Source organism: Diadema setosum, chromosome 13 (genome assembly GCF_964275005.1).
Source record: "Diadema setosum chromosome 13, eeDiaSeto1, whole genome shotgun sequence".
Lineage (NCBI taxonomy): Eukaryota > Metazoa > Echinodermata > Echinoidea > Diadematoida > Diadematidae > Diadema > Diadema setosum.
In genome coordinates, this window is record NC_092697.1 from 25,724,452 (window position 1) to 25,740,691 (window position 16,240).

At 39.8% G+C, this 16,240-nt stretch overlaps 1 protein-coding gene across 1 annotated transcript in view; it reads right to left on the reverse strand.

Moving 5' to 3' along the window:
• Positions 1-1,386: 1,386 nt before the first annotated feature.
• The window catches only part of LOC140236807 (solute carrier family 4 member 11-like), a 98,332-nt gene continuing 83,478 nt past the window's right edge, over positions 1,387-16,240 (reverse strand). The window contains exons 9-15 of the mRNA XM_072316740.1: positions 15,778-16,099; positions 13,772-13,878; positions 12,360-12,525; positions 11,371-11,544; positions 10,197-10,392; positions 9,192-9,361; positions 1,387-1,857 (exon numbers count right to left, since the gene is read on the reverse strand). Of these exons, the coding sequence (XP_072172841.1) occupies positions 1,794-1,857; positions 9,192-9,361; positions 10,197-10,392; positions 11,371-11,544; positions 12,360-12,525; positions 13,772-13,878; positions 15,778-16,099 (1,199 nt within the window). The 3' untranslated portion in view covers positions 1,387-1,793. The remainder of the gene's footprint in view (positions 1,858-9,191; positions 9,362-10,196; positions 10,393-11,370; positions 11,545-12,359; positions 12,526-13,771; positions 13,879-15,777; positions 16,100-16,240) is intronic.

A 16,240-nucleotide genomic window follows, 5' to 3' on the forward strand; every position in this document is an offset into this window, starting at 1 on the left:
GAGAATCAGATACATCTTGGCAAATTTTCTCTTTTTCTTTTCTTTTTTGAAAAGGAAATAAAGGAATTTAGGAAATATATACAAAGTAGTCACTAGTACTACAAGAAACTTGGTACTTTTGAAGTACAGTATAGATAGCTCTTTTATGCTTCTCTTTCTCTCTTGACCTCTCTCTCGACCTCTCTCATACTCTTTATAGTACGTTGTTTCTCTACAATATCTTTTCTTTTTATAGTAATTTTACACATCACAACGCTTAAACGTGCATGAAAATGCTACATACTTGATAAGAAAAGAGCTGCAAAAATGAAGTTTGCCTCAATTCACAAACTTGGTATGACGTATCCCACAGTGCATGAATGATTACAGGTCATAGTGAAGACAGTTTAATGATGTCAGTACGTACCAAAGTCATCCTTTTCCATGTCTAGTCTTATTACACAGCCTCAATACATTTTGCTGAGTTGTTATAGCGCCATCACGAGCCGACTGGGGGACATTGATAGCGCGCAGTTGAGGATTCTCACACCGTAATATAGGGGTGGAAAGGTTGGTTTACCGGTACGCCAATCACAGTCACTATGTATTGCGAGGATACGATCAAACAGGGCCCCAAACGGATTCATTTTTCAAATGCAGGGGCAGCCCTGCTGCATGAATATGCAAACACTGAACCTTCAACGACCAATAATTTAATGCAGTAATGTCTTGCACTGGGGGAAAAGATGACGATGGTACAACTGCTGAAGGACGCACAGTTTACAAGGATTCATTTCTTAAATCTTCCATCTATACTTTTAAATCTCACCCCCTCCCCACAGATATACAACTGCATCTGAATGACTGCTGGTGTGAAGAGAGGGTGCATTAGAGTGTCTTTCTTCTTCAGTCTGTGGTGAGGGAACCTGTTTGATGAACTTGAACTTGTTTGATGTAGGGTATACTCTAAAAGTATAAGTCTCATAATGAGGATTTGAACAACTCGGCAAGCAATAGCCTTAATATGAATCTGTCTCAGTGTTGTTACGGATGCAGTCATGGTGCCTGCTTGCCAGTAGAATTATTCAAGTAAAGACTGTCAGTCATTTATTTGTGGTTTTCTTTTGCTTCAAGCAGGGGAATCAACTTTTTTTCTTGTAATAGCACGAGCCTCCCAAAACACCAGATCCCATAAAAACCCAGTGCATTTATTCAATCCAATATCAGCACAATCAGGGACACTGACGGGATTTAAGAAGTCTGAGGTTCACAGTTGGCTGGGGTCTGGATCTTCCTAGCACACCATATATTGGTCTTGAAGCCTGTGTAGTCAGGTTTTGAGATACTTGGGGCTGACTTCATGGCAGCCTTTGTTTGGGTATCTTCATCAGAATAACTAACATGTAGAGAAGAACCGGATATAAATGGGTGGAAAGAATCTTGAGTCTCTCGGATACCAACATGAATTCTGTAAATTAAAAAGTGGGAAATAACATATGATCAGGAGAAAATGCACACTCACACGCATACACACATACACAAAGCAATGATCAAATGATAGGTGTTGTCATCAACAACAACTAAAAACCACAGTGAGATGTAACTCACGACTCAATGAGGGGGGTGGGGTATGGTATACACTACACCAATCTGGAGAAATATCTAGCTACTCTTGTAGGTGTTGCACAGTTGACTTCTTGCGAGAGAGAGAGAGAGAGAGAGAGACAGCGTTGTGACACAGTCTCCGGGGTGGTGAGAGTTTTAGAGAGCTGCAGCGGGGTGTGCCCCCAGGGTGGGCACCTCCACCAGTTCGCTCAGTGACTGCGGTCCAGGGCGTCCAGGAACTTCAGATCGATCAGGAACGGGACCAGCTTGTGTCTGCAGGGGGGGACCAAAAGGAGGATACATGACAATTTTCAAAATGTAGGTAAGATTCAACTGAAAGGTTTGCAAGAACTCACATCATTCCTTGACATTTAAATATGTCACTACCTTTAGCAAGCTATGTAGTTCATGTGTCTTCAGATCTATTTTACATGGCCACTGAAGAAGCATTTCAAAGCTTATGAGCAAGTTACTATTATATCTATCTTTGGACTGACACTAAAGCTTTAAGAACTACTCAATAGCCGTGATCACACTCGCAAAAGATCAAGATGTTTAAGATTGCAAAGTTTTGCCAGTGTGACCGCATACTTCCCTCGAAACTCCGCACAAAACTTCCCACTAAAACTGGGGATATTTCCCCACCCCCACCAAACTTCTTGATCTCTTGCTAGTGTGACCACAGCTAAGGAAGATAAAGTGTCTTGCTTATGGCACATCGCCACTGCCAGCAAATTTGAGCCAGGGATCTTGCAGTTGAAAGTCTGTAGCGTTATCCAGTGAATCCCAATAGCTCCTCCATACTGCATTACATGTCAATGAGTTAATTTTTATGGGAGTAGGAGCGCAAGAGTACGTCAAGCAGGTTCTGCTGTAAATCAAACATCATACAATTAGGGATGGTCAATCTCTTTTCCTTCGGTCACTACTCTGACATCTATCAAACAATGACCGCTGGCTAACCCTACTGCCCTAGTAAAATGACAAGGTGACAGCTTCAAGTTCTGATTGACCAGTTGCCTATCTAAATACCACCTCCCCCACCCCCCACCCCCCCCCCCCCCCGAAAGAAAAAAAACACAACAACAACAACTGCAAAAGATCCAGCACCCAAGTCTAATCTGGTAGTGATGAGAGCAAAGAAAAACTCATCTGATATAACGTCATGTCAAAAAAAAATGAAGGAAACTAAATATCTCAACTACAAAATAATCTGTATGAGCTTTTCTTATTCCAATGTAAATTCTTCTCATTCATCCAGTCGCAGTACAACATCAATAATTAGTTGAATTTTAAAAAAATGGAAACAAAAAAAAAAGACTGGGATTTTGCAACAGTGAGTTTGTTTCCAATTTTTTATTCAACTACTTATTGACCTGTTCTTATTCCAGCTATTAAGACTGAGAACATTAAAATAAAACACACACACAAAAAAATCTTTATTCGCTACGTGCTTAAGGAGCTCAGAGACCACTTTAATATCTGTGGCAGAAGTCAATTAGGTAACAAATTATCAACTGAAAAGTAACAATTTCAGTGACCCTGCAGTTTCAGTAGGCTACTGAAACTGCGTATAGGAGGTTATCTGGCCATAATAAATGCTAGTAGATGAATTCATAACAAAGCATAACACTCGAGTAGTTGAATTCATAACAAAACATAACACTGACAAATGAAAATCATTAGGTGAAACCGTGCCATACGTACCAGCTGCGTATGACAATGAATTACAAAATGTACGAAATTCCATTTCCATTTTTTCCATAACAAGACTCATACCTGAACACTGTTACATTGCTATTGTGAAACAAATAGAGCAAACTTATAGTTTCCCCACAGCCATATACTGTAAAAGTGGAAATTTTCGCGGTGTTGAAATTTTCGCGCATTTCGCGCAAACAGAAGCTAGCGCGAAAATAAAAGCACGCAAATATTTTTGCTTGCCATACATTCCAGTAGTTGACGTCTTGATTCCGCGAAATTAAAACACGCGAAACTCTTCTAACCTGGCCAAACGCGAAAAATTAGTCGCGCGAAAATATCCACTTTTACAGTAGTGTAAATGAAGGAGTCAAAAAGTATGACAAAGTATGACAAAGTGTTAACAGAGGATAAAGTTATACTAATCCAGTGATCCCCCTTTAGTGATACCACTGCAGTAGAAAGCTGTGTTAGTCAAACAAAGAGATAAAGATGACAGCACTGTACTATGTTGGATAGAATGGGATTAAAAGACTCTTCTGGACATAATTATGACTTGGAAATAAAAGACATTGAGACAGAGAAGCACCAGTCTCCCACACTACAGTGGAGTTTGTGGCCAATGGAAGTAAAAGTTAGTGATATTACACAGCCTTGTGGCACCAATAAGCTAATATGACTTGAGCGAAGGCAGTTACACCTTTGGATGAGCACTACAGAGAGAAAGAAAGAGAGAGAGATGTAATTATGATTGGGGTTAGTTACGACTTGATAAGACACCATCACCAGGGATTGATGGCTGATGACTTACAAAGTCACACAGGAACAGAATCAAGACTGGAAACAAATCAGTTGAAATCTACTAGGCCCTCTTGTAGCCACCATCAACTAATCTTCAAACACTTCCAGAAAGTTGAATTGTAAAGATTGGAATATTATATCTTTCCGTTATCAAATAAGGTAGATAGAAAGATAGGTAGATAGGTTGGTAGGTAGGTAGATAGATAGGTAGATAGATAGATAGATAGATAGATAGATAGATAGATAGATAGATAAGTAAATATATATTAACCCGTTGAGGACGGACTGATTTTGCTACAACACATATTTCCCATAGACACCTGCCCGAGTATACTCGGGACTCGTCCTCAACGGGTTAAAGTACATAGACAGAAAACAGGGACAGAGAGAGAGCAGGTTACACATAAGACAGAAAAGATTCACAGAGAAGAGATATCAAAATAACTATAGGTTAATAATCTAATCATGACTCTTATAACACATACACCTGCCTAATCACTATGCTGTTGCTCAATCTGTATAAAACATGGGAGTCGTTGTGAAGGTCTCTCCTTACATTTCTTGATTTTTATTTTAATACTGAAGCAAAGGTATGTATAGAGGGCTATAAGAAATGAAAGCTCTGTTCTAGAATGTGAATTCGCATTGCTCAGATGTATTCACCCCATTATAGCTATTCATCTGTTCTCTACCAGATTCTCAAATCTCCAAAGAGGCTGTGCATAAACCACTGGGTTCCCGATAGGCATTTGGGCAAACCTTTTTAAATCACACTTTCAGAGACCTGCATTTGATATTTTCTCCCCACAGCATAAAAAAAGAAAAAAAAATGACTCTCCCAACTAAAACTATACAAAGGTATCAACAAGTAAACAGTGTTAATACAAATTATGTTATTGCATATTTTGAAAGTGGTTGAAAATGGAATCCTTTTTGTGGGATACGATGATTCTTGTGTTAGAACTATTTGTGACCCCTTACAACAAAATGATCCTAAAGTCGGGCGAGGTTGATTATTTGAAAATTGCACGATATAATCCCCTAGTCTTTCTGCTTTAGATTGATATATAACACATTTTATAAAAATAATCGGCTGCGGAGATATCGATGTTTAAAAGAGAGCATGTCGAGACGTCTGGAAAATCACTGTTTCGAGAAAAGCGCCCTAAAAGTCTTCCTTTCGACGCAATCGCGATCAACGGACACGCAAGTCAGTTTCACCTCTGGACAATAGAAGGTAAGCCCTAGCAACCCCCGAAGAGTTCATTCAAGCACATCAGCGTCGGCGGTCTCCTCACCAACCAATCAGTGACCAGGATGTGAGAAGCGACTGAGCATAGCGCACCCCGCCCGCACGCACCAGTCGACTGGGCAGTGTGCGAGCTTCACGCTTCGGTTAGCAGCAAGCAGCAAACTGACCAATGAGATCACTCTGGTCGTTGTTAGGGGCGGAACCTATCTGTGGCGCTCAATCCAAATTTTCGAACCAGTTTCTGCTTCGTTGAAACGCCAAAAAACATGGCTCAGAAAAACATTATTTTTTGGTCTTTCCTTTGATCATTTTGCTTCAAAATTTCGACAAATGATAGAAGACATGTTAGACTCCAATAATATATCAAAATCAGAAAATCGTAAGTTTTGACCAATTTTAATGCTCTGACTTCAAACTCGATTTTCACGGCTTCGACCGTGCGCGACTTTAGGACCTTTTTGTTGTAGCGGGTCACATTTGCCGAGAGATTATGGTAATACTGGAGAGAAGATGTGTCATAAAATCGTTGAACTACTATGAGCCACCGAATGACATCGTGACTTTGTGAGATGTTGTACACCGAGATGAATGGTATACAGTTGATGACTGGAAGGTGATGAGAAACAGTAAGAGGAGCACCAACCATGTGAGAGAATGCAACGATAGAGGGCTCTCTTCTGGCTACAGGTACCACCCTGCCATTGAGGATACGAAGGGGGTGAGGAGAGAAAAAGGAACGAGATACCGGTAGATAGAGACAAACGGCCCCTGGAACCTACGGACAGGTACCACTCACCAGTACAAATGGGCCACGATGGTGTTGGATGGGGATGTATTTTTCTGTAATACTCTGCAACTCTTACCGTAGACTTTACTACTGTAACAACATTTTGTTGTTTTTTTCTTTGCAGGTTTTAAAACATATTCTGAACACTCAAAGGCACTTCACTAGTCTATGAAGGCTGTATGTCTATGTGGAATTATTCTCTAGTAATTTTATAGAAATATACTCCATCCACCCTTTTCGTTTTTTGTTTTTGTTTTTGTTTTGCTTTGTTTTTTGTTTTGGCAAAGCATATTGTGCCTGTGTGATACTATTCATTGACTAGGACAAAGCAATAAGGGATCAACAACAATTTGCTGTCATCTTATTCTCTGGAGGGTGTGTGAAATATAAAATATGTCATCTGTTTGAAAGTTGGTCTTTTATGTACACGTGACTGCTGATCCACACACTGTAGCCCTCAAATTTAGGTGTGCCTGACCTTACGACAGCCGGTTTATCAATATGTCTCCATCTCTCATCAGACCTCATTGATTTTTTGACAAAAAAAAAATTCTACAAGTTTTCTTTGATATAATTTAGAAAATATGCACCTTCATATCTATCTGCATCAGTTGAAAATATTCATTCTTTCTTTCTTTCTTTCTTTCTTTCTTTCTTTCTTTCTTTCTTTCTTTCTTTCTTTCTTTCTTTTTATTCTCTCTCTTTCATGAAGGGAGGGGAAATTAAAAGGACAACCATCCCAGGGTATGATACCAGTTGAGTGAAGTGACCAAAGCCAGCTCCTTGCACTACTAGGTTTCTAAACACTTGCTACTATTTGATGATACCATAATCAGATTATTCTAATGATCAGAAATAGAACGTGGTTAGACTATCTATGTAATTCAAATGTGACCCGCTACAACAAAACGATCTGAAAGTCGGAATGGACGATTTTCTGAAAACAACACGACATTATTCCCTTACTCTTTCGCTTTAATTTTGTAGATAACAAAAGTACACGGTTGCGGAGATATTGGTGATTTTATGAGACCATGTCAAGTGGTCTAGGAATTCAGCGTTTCGAGAAAACTACCTTCAAAGTTTTCTCTCCAACGCAATCTTGATCGAGGGAAGGTAAGACACTTTTCACCACTTGACAATAGAAGGTCTGCTCCTAACAACCTCCATGATGTTCATTCAAGCTTAGTGCCAGCGGTCTATGCACGACCAATCAGTAACCAAGGTGCCATGAACTGACCAATAAGATCCCTTTCTTGCTGCTAGGGGCGTAATCTATCTGCGGCGCTAAATTTAATCTTCGGACACGTTTCTGTTCCTTTGAAAGTCAAAAAATCACGGCCCAGAAAACACTAATTTCTTGCCTTTTGTTTCATCATGTAGCTTCGAAATTTTGCCAGATGATAGATGATACAGTAGACTACAAAATTATGCCAAAAACAGAAATCTGATCGTTTTGACCGATTTTGATGATCTGACTTCAAACTCAATTTTCTTGGCTCAGCTGTCAGTGACTTTACATATTGTAGGATCCTTTTGTTGTGGCGGGTCACAAATGATATTGCGTGCTATGGGAAAATGAGAATGAAACGCAACTTCAGGAATGTAACGTGAAATAAGTTCAAAGGCATTAGCTTGAGAATTTCCCAAACTGCAGGATGCAAATACCTCTGTGGTTTGCCATGACACAAGAAAATTTTGTATTTAATACAGAAAATTATTACAAAAACACGAACTTTGAAGAAATATCAGAATCAGAAGAAAAGAAAAATGCGAAAAGAGTGATGAACCAAGCCACTGAAGTCCAAGTTAATGCAGAAACCTTGTGTCTAGACCAAAGAGAAAATTTATTAATTTAGAAAGAACATGGAATTGAGAGCTAAAAACCCACAGCAGTTCAAGAGGGAGAAAAGGGAGAGAGAAAGTGACAGTAAGAGGAAAATATATGGCAAAAGACAGAGAGAGAGAGAAACCTTTTTCTCCTCGAAATTATTCTCCGGACGATCCAGGGCATTCAAATACTTTCTGGTAAACAGTATGGGAAGAAGTTTGTGCCTGTAATTGAAAAACAATACATGTATAGCAAATACAGTGAATATAGGGGAAATAATACACTCAATGCACAAATACAAGGTATGAAATTCAACTGGGAAGATTTGGAACTCCCGCAACAATATTGCACCAGTGAAGGTGAAATTCATGCAGCATCACACAGTATACCCCCCCCCCCCTTAGATAAAAATAATAATATAAGGGACAAGACGCTCATCAAATCTAAATCTTTCTATACTAGCAGCGAGCACAAAGTAAAAGTTAGTGTATGAGGGCATTTTGTTCACATGGTAAACACAGTATACATCTTATACCACATGCAGTAAATCTCTTGCACTGTTTAACAAGTTCACGACATTTAATGAATTAACAGCTTATGTAAAATATTGCCTCCTGTAACACCAATCCACTGTATATTGTAATCCATGATGGGAAATTGCTAACTTTTCTTCTGAAAAGGTATAAAAAGTGTCTCATTCTGTCACAGTAGTTCTTCATCAGGAATTCAACCAATTGAATAGTTGTGTTTGAAGTCTCAATTCGCAAAATAGTATACTGAAAAAATATATGGCATACACAACATTTCATGGGAAAAATAATTCATGAATTGGGACTTTCAGACAATTTTGCTAGAGGTTAACTTAGTGACAGAGGATAACAAAGATGAAATGAGAATGAAGAATAACCATTCTTGAATAACAAAGCAAAGATGATGACCTTCCATTCTGAAGGGAGATACATCAAATTTGTGTTATGGGAAGCATTACTTTGGGGTGTTATCAATTTTCACAAACATCAATCAGCATTAATTCCCTTCTGGATCTAAAACAATGGCATACATTCGACCTGAACAATAGCGTATGTTTCTATTAAAACCTTTTTAGCTCTGAGATGAAATGATGAATGTTTGGTTTAAATGAATGCCCCTTGGCTCTGAAACAATGGGGCTAAATTGCATCAACACCCTTGCGACCCTCATCAAGGGACGGTGCAGATTTTTTCATTGGGACGTACCTGATTGGTAGAAATAGGAGTATGAGGAGAGGGAAGACCATTTTGAGGTAGGGCCAGGGGGCGAACCCAAAGCCACACAGCAATCCTAGCTGGATCAGCTGGACTGCGGTGAAGAGGTGCATCTTGCGTTGGGGGACCCTCCTCACGTAGTGATTGGGAGGGTAGGCGGCCTGGGGAGAAATGAGACACAGTGATTTGAACGTTTGATACATGACCACGGACCTTCAAGCTTGAGAAATTATATTTTGTAAATAGGCTTGGTGAGTGAATGGATTTTCCTGCAATGCTGGCAACATGTTGTGAAAAACTATGATTAGATTCAAATTATGAGATTACTACCTCATACATCAAGGCAACTAACTAACACATCAATCTGTTGTTGTTGTTGTTGTTGTTGTGCAATTATTCCTCTCCTTTGAGAGAGTCTCCTCCCCCCCCCCCCCCCACAACAATACAAAAAGATTATGACAAAAGTCAAAATAACCATTCTAAAGACACAATATAAGGGACCTGGAGGCTTGCGATGACATAGAAATAAGCACTGTTGCATTTTGGGACATTTATATTTACATTTTCTCTCTGGAATACTGTTGCACTGGGGGTACAATCAGCAGAATCCATAGAAACATTAAACAAAAATAGTCTGAAGTCATGTATGTTAGCATCTTCTTTTGGCTAAATGTTTGTTTTGTTTGCATGTATTTCTACATTTCCCTTTTCCTTTTCACTTTAAGATACATAAAATTACATAATTTGCTCTATTATGCCCCTCTGCACCTAAGAATAGCTCACTAGATTGATGATTGATTATGAATGCTGTATCTATCATTATTGTCATTATCATTGACAGAGGTAGACAGGATGGAAGAAAGAAAAAGAACTTTCAAAAAAAAAATGTTCGCAAACTACAAATTTCTATTAGAAGAAAAACCTGCAACCCTTGATATACACCTATGTGTGTTTGAGCTGGACGCAAATCACACCGGGGCGGCGGGGGCAGCCTACCTGCTCTGTAATGAGAAGCACGATGCGCTCAAAGAGCTGGTTGCCATCCAGGGCCGTGTAGGCGATGTAGAGGAAGAGGCCATAGAGCACGGCGGTGGGGATGTACTGGAGGGGGAGGGGCAGCATGAGCACCGACAGACCAATCAGGATGTGAGACAGCAGCAGGGTGAGGCGTGTCTCTCGCACCCTCACGATACTAATGGGAAAAAGACAATGGCAGAGATTATCCAAAAAAAAAAACTGCATTAGAAGGTTTGCATCAAATTGGGACAAGGGATAGACTGTATTCTGCAAACCATATACAATCAAACATTCTTTTATGTTACCGTTCTCAACTGAGGATACTTGATCGCAAAACAAGTTAAGCAACGTTTCTTTACATTCTAAAGTAAGTCCATCATCAGATAGAGCAAAATAAACCTTCTCAGTGATACCTCACTTCTAACAAAACAAGGAATGTTCTTGAAGTTATGATTTTAAAAATCACATATTTTTAATACCTTTTTTGTTTTCTTGCAGCTTTAATTGTAAACATCTCAAAATCAAAAAGAAAGGAGTTAACTCGTTTCACGATCAAATTTCAAATATAGGAAGCGCGATTCCTGAAAGTTGACAAATCTTGAGCAAAGCAACAGATGAACGGTCCTGAGAGCATGAAAGACTGAAATAAAATTTGCATAGATGAGTGACTGTGAAAAGAGCACAAAGACTAGAAGGCAATTATTCAGTTACAACAATAAAGAGAGAGGCAATTGGAGCAATCTACACAAATATTGAACAGTAAATGCATTTACCAACTGATCATGCCACAAATAGCAGACAAAAAGAAGTACAGATGGGCAATAAATATCTCCACAAATATATAACTTAACTTTGTATTTTATACACAGCAGCACAAAACTGGATTGCATAAACTCGATGTGAGTAAACAGACAATGTTTAATCAACATCTTACAAAAAAATGAAAACAAAAAAGGGGAAAAAAATAAAAATAAAAAAATGGGGAAAAAATTGAATATCCTAGGCACAAAAGTAGCTTAATGAGTGGAATGCAGGCATAAAGGTCATTGAACTCATATGTGGTAGTTGTATGTCCTTGATCGACATAATATCTTAGGCATAAAAAAGTGACTCAAAGATGGTGGAATTCAGGTGTAAAGGTCATTGAACTCACATGTGGTAGACATGTCCTTGATCGACTCTCTCCTCCACATCGGCTAGGGCTCGGACGTGGAGGGGTGAGTGGGGAAGAGCTGCATGCACCCAGGGTAGACCCAGGATCGACACCACACAGTTGACCAGCGCCACCACAAACAGGTCCAGGTGGTAGGCTGTGCCCTTCTTCAACCTGCAGGCCAAGTGATAGAGGCAGAGCAGCAACATCATTAGTGGCTGCCACCTTGCCGCAATCTTAGACTTAAAATGTCTTAATATGACATTGAATATATAACACAGACTTCAATAATAACCATATGAGAAATTTGCACAGGTTTTGACAAATCTTTATCGACTCAAGCAATCATGTAAAATATTTTCAGGAAGCTATAATTACTTTCATCTCCTGACAGGTTTTTTGCCAGGTCAAAACACACAGATGAGCTTATCCTGCATACAGTGGCACTGTGGTATGCATCCCATGTCAACAATACTGATAGCACATATGAGAGATACACAAAATACTTTGTGTGGGACTGGTAGAAAAAATATGGCACAAGTGCGATGAAAACTTGCAACATGGTACGGACTTTATTGCAATTAATTGACAAATTGCTTTCCATTTATGTACATGTAAATAAGCACTGAATATTCAATGTTTAGAGTAATAGCCATAATTAAAATCATGGGCATACATACTAGGTGGGATTCAAATTAACAACATCCTGATTGCTAGACAGGCATCATATCCACCAGACTACCAAGCTTTCACTCGATGGCAAGTGATGGTTCTTATCCCTTATAACAGCTTGTACTCTGATGTATACATATCAATGATATTTGCATACAGTTGTTTTTACCACACCTGACTGACAAACATTTCGTCATGGCTATTGTACTCTAAACACAGAATAAGCAAGCTTATTTGCATCTATGAAGGGCAATTTGTCAATCTGTTGCAATAGAATACAACTCGGTGCAAAAATCATTCATTGGAAAGGAACTGACTTGTTTGCTGGGTTGTTGACGAGGGCGCTAGTGATGTTCTGGTCCATGAAGAAGAGGAGAGAGAGGCAGAACCCCAGCCCCATGGAGCCGGCTACCATCCCTATGCTGACTCCCTTGAACTCGGTCAGCTTCATCACCTGTTCGTCATGGTATGGAAACAAGTCCGCTGCAAAGGAAAGGGACAGTCACTCTCATCATCAGACTGTAGAAGGGAAAATTTTCGCACCAGTAATTGCTCTTGTTTGCACTCGGAAGGGTGGGATGAAATTAGTGTAGTTTTAATTCTGCTGAATTGAAGCACAAAATAGTTTTACATATAGTATAATAAGCCAATTTTCTATTTTGTGCTAGTTTCTTGGTGCACAAAATCAATGCATGAGAATTTGCACTTTCACAGTATCACCCAGGACAGAACAGGGACAACATTCTCATAATGAAAGCTTTCTCGATGATTGACTCTTGTAGTCATACAACAGCACGGAGTAAATGATACACTGCTTCAAGAATAAACACTGTACACTACCAATTGTACATTAATGTATCCTCGGACATGAATATATCGATGGATAAATCTCTCTCTCTCTAAAAAAAAAAGGCAAGGATTTGATGGCTGGTGGGTGTGATATCCTATGTTTCCAAAGTGCAGCAACAGCATCTCTGAAAGGTACACCAAGAGGGCGCTGTTGCATGGACCATGTGCACCTGCCATGTTTTGTACATCTGAATAACACTGACTCATATGGTGAGTATGTTAAAAATTGGTCAAAATAATGTCAATCTCAGCTTGTCTCTTGATTTGGCTGTTGCTCCTGGCTGGTTCCCAATACTACAATACATACAGAGCCTTCAAAGACAAAGTTTGCTTGCTGGCTAGCAGCTGAACTTGCTTTAATATCAAACAAATGTGATCTTAGTTTGATTGACTATCAACCAGTTTAACATTGTCGATCTTAATCATGAAGATGGCAGCAATCAGCATACAATGTACCATTTTCAACAGCTTCCCCTTGAATCCTGGGTCTATGTACATGTATCTTTAAGATTTCTGAATTTCTAATCAAATACTGTATTTTATATGTCACACACATCATGTTTGTATGGGAGTGCTTTAAAAGTAAGGATGATCCAAAGAGCAATCAGGGACGCACTTGTGTTTTCCAAGCAATGGGAAAAATAATTCTCAGGACTTCATAAAACTTTCTCTTGCCAGGACATGACAAGATATTACAGCTTCCAGGCGGCCTCCTACAGAATCCATGAAAAGACTTGGCAACCATGTCATTATAGCATTATTATCAATATGACTACTGTTGTCATTGTTATTGTTTAAAAAAAGACAAGAGGGGGATCTGTTAGAGATGTGAGTTGTTTTCTAACAGCCTTAAGCTTCCCTTTAAGAGCAGAAGACTCACATTCGGTGTTCCTGAAGAGGTAGGATCCAACGAAGGACATGATGAGGACGGCTACCGGAAGAGCATAGTCAGCTAGCGCCTCTCGCTTGCTGGCGTCTAGGAAGGGACTGTAAGGAAGGAATCACACGAGGGCAGCACACAGGATTACATCTTGTGTGCAGTGTACATCTTATATGGGACAGTCAGAGTGAATAGAAGCTGGTATTGGGGGAAGTGATGAAAAGGTTGGAGGCCGTTCGTGAGTGGACCGGAACGAACCAGACAGAATCCCAGGGAGAGGTGGAGGACAGGGATAGATGGAGGAGAGTGGTGGCCGTATCTTCACTGGTGCCTGGGTGACATCGCCAAAGTCATGGCGTTGGCACGGTGAAGTGTGGCAATATTTCTGATAATGACCCAAACTGAAGAATACCCTTAGGGTAGTCTAATTGTTTCACTGCCCCATGATCTGACCCATTCATACAAAATCCAATAGAGCTAACCGGTGTCTCAAAAGATAATTCATAACCATCACACACTTTGATTCTATCTGTGTATGTATTTCATTGTGAGGTCATCGGCTGCATCGAGGGTGATGTTCATCAAAGAAGGAGCCAATTGAGGTTATACCAATCTAGCCACTGATCATTCTACATTCTCATCTCTGCCAAGGCTTTCTAAGTTGAAACACTTCCACCATGTTTCTTCTTCCCCAACCACAATGTTTGGGATGTCCTTAAAGTTCCTACTAGTAAGGGTTGTTGTTGTTTAAAAGAGAAATGAAAAGAAGACAGAGAAAAATGGGACCCTATTAAAAATAATTTGCCACAAAATATATCCCCAGTGTGGGATATCCAAACTGAAACCCTGCATGATGAACTGACTTGATTGCAGGGGAATTTTTTACCAATCATGTTGTAAACCTCTGAAATCTTAAATCTCAGTTGGGATTTCTACATGTATCTACGATTGTATTTCAACCCCTACCCCCCCCCCAAAAAAAAAAAATCAATCCATTTTGGAGTTTTGTTTAAAGAAAAACTATAACCAAACTATGAGTTGCACATCTAGAACATATGTAGGTATGTTTCTAATAATAAAACTAAACCAAAATCTTAGCAAGGCAAAGGTATTGTAGGACAGCTAAAAATCACTTAGCCCTTGACCATCACAAACACACACACACACACACACACACACATACATACACACATCTCCTGTTTGAAAAATGAAGCATGCACCTTTTGAGGTTACAAGTACTTTTGAGCCTTGATGATCTAAACAAAGCTCTCTCACACACATATATATCGATATGGCTATTTCAGACATTTTCTACACCGGGCTCATCTTCTGAAACAATCTATCCAGTAATATGAAAAACTCCAATGCGTCGATGCAATTTTGAAACAATTTCAGATGCAATTTCTTGAAAGAGCAAACTGCTTTCTCCATACTTGTTTTCAATATAAACCCCTAGCCGTGTCTCTGTCCCTTTCTATGTACAATGTACTTTGTTTTACATATCATTCACATTTTTCTTTCCTTTGCTTCCTTTTAAGGTTGAGTCCCATGTATCATATAATGTTGTAAATAACTCTGGGCTGCTGTTTTTCTAACAAGCCTATTGAGCCTTTATTGGTCTGCCACAGTAATCACCATATCCCTATTTCAAGGTCTAGAATGTGATGGTGTTATTTGTTTTGAAGAACAAGTAACATAAAGAAGAATGGCATTATTTGTGTCATGACATCAGAAATGTCTTCAGCTGCTTCCCTCACATCATCTTTTTGCTTGTGTTTGGATTTATTTCAACTTGTTCACAAAAAGAAGTATTAAAGTGCTTTAATAGGAGAAAGCTCCCAAGAGACAAAGATGTCGTGTTAAGTCCCCTCTGAACAACTAGATGAGGACAAAGCGACTCGCCCAGGGGCACAGCCACTGCTTCCAGCGGTCTCTGACCAGGGACCTCAAGGTACAGCTACGGTGGTGTTATGATCCACCAGTTAAGAGAGGCACATTGTACCCACCTCTTTGTGAAGTTGTAGAGAGTGACCCCCAGCCAGAGGGTGCCCAGCATGAGGAGAAGGTAGAGGATGCTGGAGTCCCTGTGGCACTCGGCAACCAGGAGGACCTCTGCGGTCGTATTGCTGATGAGGGAGGCGGATGGGGAGGCTGAGGGGAAGATGGTGGTGGTGGGGATGGTGGTGGTAAAGTTGGTGGGGGTGGTGATATTGCTGTCGTTGTAGGCGGAGGAGGTGAGGACGGTGGTGGCGGCGGTGGAAGCCATCGCCGCAACTGCAGGGCTGACAGACCCTGTGCATTCTGCTGCGTGGTAGTGCTTGTTGAACTCTGTAGGATGTTAACACATATACAACGTAGCACCAATGAAGCTTAACTGTGGTAGTTGTAATTTCATGTACAATCGTATCTAATAGTCCACATATTTTGTTGTTGTTGTTGCTTCCAGAAATATATCATGATAACCTTTGA